Here is a 7,277-nt window from a genome sequence, read left to right on the forward strand (position 1 = left end):
CTCCTTCTTCAGCTTGACAGCATCCCTCACCGAAGGTGTCCACCAACAGGTTCGAGGGTTGCCGCCGCGACAGGCACCAACAACCTTGCGGCCGCAGCTCCGATAGGCCGCCTCGGCAATGGAGGTATGAAACATGGTCCACTCAGACTCAATGTCCCCCACCTCCCCCGGGACATGCTCGAAGTTCTGCCAGACGTTCCCAGCAGACCCTCACTACACACCAGAGAAGGAATCTAAGTCCTTCTCTGGATTAAAAGCGCTCAGCTCCACCGCTGCATGGATACAGGAGGGGTTGAGGAGGGAAGAGTGTTGTTTACATATCTTCAAGGAGATTGGAAATATGAAGCCCGTCCAAGGCCACACTGAGAATGCCAATTCAGATAGAGAATGTCTTAGGTCGGGAAGATTATAAATTTTAATCTTCCCTAAAGTCTCTCCGATACATCTCAGTTCCCAATTATCCAAATTAGTTTGGTCGTTCCATTGAGCCGAAACCAGCAACTTCTCCAAGATCGATTCCATTGTGAGTTTTAGAGTCCTCAGCTGGGCTGCGAGTCTCGGCAAGATTCGCATCCAACTTGCGTCTCAGCCCACACAAACAGTCCGAGTGTTCGCTAGTTCGACCAAGTCCGTCACAAATTTGTTGATAAGCCAGGAATCTGCAAGCTCCAAACAGCAGAAATCCTGGTATCATGAATAAATCCAGGGTGAATCCCGCCGGGTGTGTCCCTGCAGGACAAGAGGGCTCTCCTGTGCCCAGACTTCTCATTGAGAAAATTTGATTAATTGCATTGAGAGATCGGTTGACCAGATCCATAATTTGTAAATTTGGATGATGTTCAAAGAAAGGCTCCAAAAATATAGAAAAACAGTGGATAAAAACAGGGCAGGCATGGGCAGAGACAAAAAATTGTCCGCCTTCGCAGAGAAGCTTGTTTGCAAACAAAAAGTCTCCCTTTAGCATGAATTGTATGTCTCTGTGTTTCATGTAATTTTCGTTTAAACATGATTGTTCTTCAATCAGTAAAGCTACTGACAGAGAGTAAAGTTGCCACAAATCTGGTAATGGGTAGCAATACTTCATTATTACTCAAGTAAAAGAGAAATGTACAATGTAGTAAAGCTACTTCTAAAAGCATACTTTTACCAAAAAGTTACTCAAGTATATAGTTAGTTACCACCAACCTCTGCTGATAACCCAAATATAAAAGTATAAAAGTACAGTGGTTACTATAAAAGGTCTCATCTGTTACCAAGACAGTACAGTTTAGCAAGATGTAGTCTAGACTGGTTCTTTACAGCTCAGTATCAGGTTAACTGAATATCATTCTATCCATCCATCCAATCTATATGCCTTTATGCCATCTAAACATTTCCAAGGTGCTAAGTTACAAATCACAAAATGTTCTGTAAACTCAGAAAAACTGCATCTGCTTAAAAAAGTCAAAATAACTTGCCTTAAATTTTTTGAGTAATGAAGAAATAGTTGAATTCTTCATAACCATGTTCACTGTAGTACATTGAACATGACCATGCTCAATGTACTACTATGTTTAGCAGTAGCGCAAAAAGTGGGTATGCAGCGTATGCAACGCATAGGGGCGCAGCACCAGAGGGGGCGCCAAAACCCAGTCTGGAGGGGGCGGCGCGCCAATGATGTTTTCCCATACACTTAAGCGCGTCTTACGCTCCTCCACCTCGTGGACATAATGAGGTGAATGTAGCGAGTTTCACACTTCACGTATCTTCGCCTGGGGGTGGGGGGGGAGCGAGTGAGCGTCGCTCCTTCAACCTGACATTCCTTTCGGAAAGGGGGGCGTTTCGCATCCACCTAAATAATCTGTAGTTGCGCCACTGATGTTTAGTGTACTAGAGCCCCTAATGGAATGTAATAAACTACTTAAATTGAATGTATTAATACCAGAGTTACAGCAACTGGACTTGATAAAGTGCTATACAAGTGTTTGGCTAATTGTACTTAATGTTTTTTATTTTCTTTTTAGGTGATCCTGGCTGTGGTGGTACATTCACTGACAGTGAGGGGATCCTAATATCTCCCAACTGGCCGAACAACTATGCCCACAACCGGCAGTGCATTTATTTGATCACATTGCCTCCAGGTGAACAGGTGGCTCTCAACTTCACTAACCTGGAGCTGGAGAATCATAGTGATTGCTCTTTTGACTATGTGGAGGTAAGACTTCTTAACTATACCTAAATTTTCAGCTTGAATCATTTGTGAGATTATTTTTAGTCAAATTTTTTTAACCTTTATGCAAAATCTGAATGATTAGGCATATCCAGAGCTTTTTTCATTAATTTGATCTTCATGTTTTAAAGTGAGCTGAATCATCATGGGGTGTGGGCAGTTGCTATGCTGAGCCTTAATTTGTAACCTGCCTGAATTAAAATTGAGTGTTTTTTATCTCCAGCATTTGTCTTCTTGTTCTTTAGGTCCGTGACGGGAGAATGGAGACTGATCCACTGATAGGGAAATATTGTGGGAGCACCCTGCCAGCTCCGATTCACTCGTCCTCCAACTCTCTCTGGATCCGTTTTAAGTCTGACAGTTCAGTCAGCCGAGCTGGTTTCAGGGCTGCCTACAGTGTTGGTGAGGTTTTATACATAACAAAGCGAGTGGTATTTTGTGTTGTTTGGATAATAACCATAACAATAGAGACATGAAGGACAGACAAGATTTATACAAACTGAGGCAATCCTTGTTGTAAAGAAACTTTTTTGAAGTGCCTTGAAGAAAAGGACTCCTTGGCACTTGTGGGGGCCTTGTGTGAACAATGATGCATGATTTAGTCAAGAATATCATGAGAGGTCTTGATACTGCCAAATTGGGCTGCCATCAAGCAAGGAAGAGCTTCTGTATAATGGACACCTGCCTATTCGCAGCCCAGTTTTTATGGATAGCCCTAATCACAGATTTTTATGTGGTATATGACTTCAAATGAAAATATGCCTATTCACAGAATTTGTTTTGTGGAGGATATTGAAAATATTTCAAAGAGAGAGAGAAACTGAAATATCTAGGTCCAATTGATATTTGTAAATCAGCCAATCCAGGAGTGTCATTCATTTTTGTTGCCACTGATTAACTGGACGCCCAAAAGCAGCAATAAGGGAGACCAAGGATGTTAGCTTCTGTGTAGTGAAAGTTATAAGCAGGCTTAGAGAGAGTCTTAAGTATCTGCAAATTTCAGCCATTCAAGGGTGGTGATGGTCCCTAAACCCCATGACTAATGGGGGTCAACTGCATATAAGCCGCTCCAGACGCAGCAGACTGCAACGTTAAGCAGGCACCACTCCAGCAGACTGAGGCGCAGAAAAGAGAAAACACACTCAATTATTCAGAATTATGACAGCTAATTCCTGATTTAACCTGGAGATTCTGGTCTGGGTAGCACTTTTTCTTTTACAAACAAATGATCATTTGAAAGCTGATTTCTCTATTTACTCAGACCTTCTTTAAATATAATTTTTTTTTGATGATCTCTAAAATAATGGTGCAGCAAAAAAGCAAAAGGTGAATACACCTGGAATGGGCTAAGCCCTTTTTCACAGTTCGCAAACGGCCCTCAGCAGAGCAAGTTAGCCTCTATAAGCACCTTAGGAAAGCAGCCAACTTAAAAAGAGCAGTCTAGCATCTCAAAGAAGGTTGTATAAGGATGTTCAGGGCTTGCTGTAGAATTCCCGGAAAGTGACTGACTTAGTAACTGCTGAATTTCATTCAAATATTTGACCATCTTAGGTACACTTAAACCCTCAAATATTTTAATCTTTTTAAGCGCACTTTCCAACTTATCAGATTTATAGTTATGCATGAATATACTTGAAAGTATTGTTAAAATTTATCTTATTTTAAAGAATATAATTCACCCTGTTCACATCACTGTCAGACTAACAGGTTTATCAGACAGACCAGTGATATAAAACACCTCATGAAAGCCACACACAAAGCAGTAATACAACATCAAAGAGATTTAAGCTCCAAGTCACTTGCTCACTAATGAAGCACAAGATGTGCTTCATTAGTGAGCCGTTGGGTAGCAGCCTAAGTCAGGAAGCCCAGTCTTCCCTCTCTCCAATTCTTCAGTCACATATGTATGAATATTGTTCTTTTTTCTTTTTTTCCACTCTTCCTAGCTTGTGGAGGTACCCTTTCTGGAACTGGAGAGTTCCGGTCTCCATACTACCCAAATCCCTATCCCCACAACAAAGTCTGTGAGTGGGTCATCAACCAACAAGAGGGCTACGTGGTCACATTGAATTTCCTGTCGTTTGATGTTGAAGGAGGCTCCTGCAGATATGACTTTGTTGAGGTGAAGTATTTCAGTTAACTTCATTAATTCATTTTTACATGACATCAATTTATATGACGTAAGAGAAATGGGTCCAGAAGTCATCATGGAAATAAATTAGATTCTGTTTCTTTAATGGTGTGTGTAAATAGGAAAACAACGAGGATGAACAGCTATGTTGTAAGCCACTTGACTTACCATAAGCACATCTTAAATTCTGGTATACAGTGATCCCTTGTTTTTTGCGGGGGTTGCGTTCCAAAAATAACCCGTGATAAGTGAAATTCGCGAAGTATAGTTACCTTTATGTTTTACGATTATTACACGGCATAATTAAATACTCTACATTGAAACCAAAGAACAAAACCTGTTTTCAGATCAGCGGATGTGCGTGTTCATCAATCAGGCCTTAATGTGATCCGGAGTCATATCATTAAAGCGTCTCCTCCAACCTGCCCCGTGAGATTCACAGCTGGATCTACGGCAGAGTGATGGATCTCATCAAGCGAGCCTCCGGTCGGGTTTTGCGCTGATTCTGGCCAGTTTTTTCCAGCAGGCATTCAAAGTTTCAGTTTCCATCTGCTGAATGGCCAATCTTTATTACTTATATTTAAATATAAATATAACGTGTAACGTTATTGGCACACAGGTAGAGAAGAACCGCAGAGACTATTTAGCCAATCAGGACGCAGAACACAATGCACTGTGAAAAAAAAAAAAACTGCATAAAAAATATTCCACGAAGCAGCGAGACCGTGAAAGGTGAACCACGTTATAGCGAGGGATCACTGTACTCAAGGTTTGCAAGAAAATGTGAAATCTCTTTTACTAAGTTCATGGCTGTTTTCCAACGTCACAAATGGTCATATGCATATAAAGTAATATCTAGCATTTTGTAAAATAAAAACAGGTGTTATGATGCCCATGTTTCACAAATGACAGTTGGACACAATAAACAGCTGGGTAAAGCTGATTCAGTCTTTGTGCTTATTCTGTTATGTATTGTCTTTGATGAATTTTTAAAATTTTGGAGTTGAAGTTATTGTTCACCGGGTTTCTCCTTTTGTTACTTTAGTTTCTATTTAGGCTAGTTCTTCTTCATCACAGTGTACTTATTTACTTCCTGTGTCTGAACCTCATCATCTTTGTAAGTTGCCTCATTCCTGTGTTCTGCTTAATGATCCCATAGTTTTTGTCTGCTGTTCTTCTGTTGATTTAGGCTGGCCGTTGCCTTCTATATTATTCCACACGATTCTAATCTTGCCTACAGCACAGTCTGGGCTTTCTCTCATTTAAGTAGAATTTAAACCGGGCCAATCAATGAGCAGAAGAAGTTGTGAATGATGATGTGCTGTTTTAGAATTGAAGTCTGCCCGTAGTTTTCTATCTGGCAGCGGAGGAAGTGATTTGAAGCCATTCAGTCCATGTTGGCCATGCTTCCAAATATTGAATTACTGTATTTTCCGCACTATAAGGCACACCTAAAAACCTTTAATTTCCTCAGAAGCCGACAGTTCACCTTATAATCCATTGCGCCTTATATATGGACCAATATTGAGCCACAGCAGGTCTAGCAACTATGGTAAGCAGCCGCCGACTTCATTTTCGCCCGTAGAAGAAGAAGCGCGCGGTGCATGCTGGGATAGTTGTCAGAACGCTGGTTTGTTAATAAAGTTTGACTGACCTATCTACCTACCGACCTGATAATCAGGTTGTCTGCAGGTCATTTAGTACCACGTTCTCCACGAACACGCTGTGCGCGAACGGAGAAAGGTGACCATCGTCCGGCCCCGGCCCAGTCGTGGAAGGCTCTCCTTGCCGACCGGAGTCGGACTGTTTTGTTGACATTCTTTATGTTAACAAAGTGGCTTTACATATTCATCCAGGTAGCTTCGACTAGGGCTACCAAGGGACCAGCCCCTATATAGTTCACTCTGGCAGCTGAAGGAGGAACAGCTCATCCTGCTCTCTCCCATCCTTACTGATAACTTTGCTTGTGAATTATTTTTAAAGTCACAATTTTTATAGTTTTATTCACATTATTGACATCATAACTGGATTACTTCAAACCTAAAGACCGGGAGATTTTCTCACTTTTATTTTTACCTTACTTTTCTTCACCTCCAAGTTGAACTAGGGCAAAATGCCCCCGTCCGACTCCAAATACATTAGCAGTATTCTACAACGACTTCAGTTTTGAGAAACAAAGATTCAACGGGTGGAGGTGAATTTAAGATCAACGCTACCTGTGGATATGAAACAACTCTCCCTCAAATCAGCGGAGAGGTCGTACACCCCGCACCAAGCAGCTCACCCTGGATCGCTCAGGGCACCAAGTCATAACAAAAGTCTCACACTGCAGATCCCATGAGACGACTAACAGGGAGAACCCCTCACCTGGATGAATCAGCGTGGCCGGCTCTGAGCTGAAACCCACCTTCAACCTCAACACCTGCTCCGCCAAAGAAAAGCAAACAAGCAGCTGGAACCAAAACGGCACCATCGACCCCGCTCCCAAGGACAAAGCAACCAGCCCGAGCCTCAAAACATCCTGACTCCGTGGGAATCCCACTGAAAAACAGATTTTCTGCACTTCAGCACGAGCCTCTGAGTGAAAACTCACCTTCAAACATCAGTAATGAGGCTAAACGCAAAACTGACCCGGGAACCTTTATACATGCGTTCTGGGAATGTAAACTAATTTTCCCATTCTGGAAAACAGTATTGCTGTACGTTGGAAAGTGGATAGGTTTAGGGATACCTATGTCACCAAGACTCTGCTTGTTGGGGGATCAAACAGTGATGCCTAATATGTCAAAACACCAAAATACTGTAATGCAGGTGGGGACGGTCACGGCTGCCAGAATAATCCTCAGATTATGGAAATCTCCATCCGCTCCAAATATTAAGGACTGGTTGGAATTAATGTTGGAAATAGTGTCATATGAACAAATGTTGGCCAAACTA

General features: G+C 42.0%; 1 protein-coding gene across 1 annotated transcript in view; it reads left to right on the forward strand.

Moving 5' to 3' along the window:
* The window catches only part of cubn (cubilin (intrinsic factor-cobalamin receptor)), a 155,737-nt gene that overhangs the window by 55,693 nt on the left and 92,767 nt on the right, over window positions 1-7,277 (forward strand). The window contains exons 17-19 of the mRNA XM_008438250.2: window positions 2,004-2,194; window positions 2,455-2,611; window positions 4,156-4,331. Coding sequence (XP_008436472.1) covers window positions 2,004-2,194; window positions 2,455-2,611; window positions 4,156-4,331 — 524 coding nt within the window. The remainder of the gene's footprint in view (window positions 1-2,003; window positions 2,195-2,454; window positions 2,612-4,155; window positions 4,332-7,277) is intronic.

Source organism: Poecilia reticulata, linkage group LG20 (genome assembly GCF_000633615.1).
Source record: "Poecilia reticulata strain Guanapo linkage group LG20, Guppy_female_1.0+MT, whole genome shotgun sequence".
NCBI classification, from domain to species: Eukaryota; Metazoa; Chordata; class Actinopteri; order Cyprinodontiformes; family Poeciliidae; genus Poecilia; species Poecilia reticulata.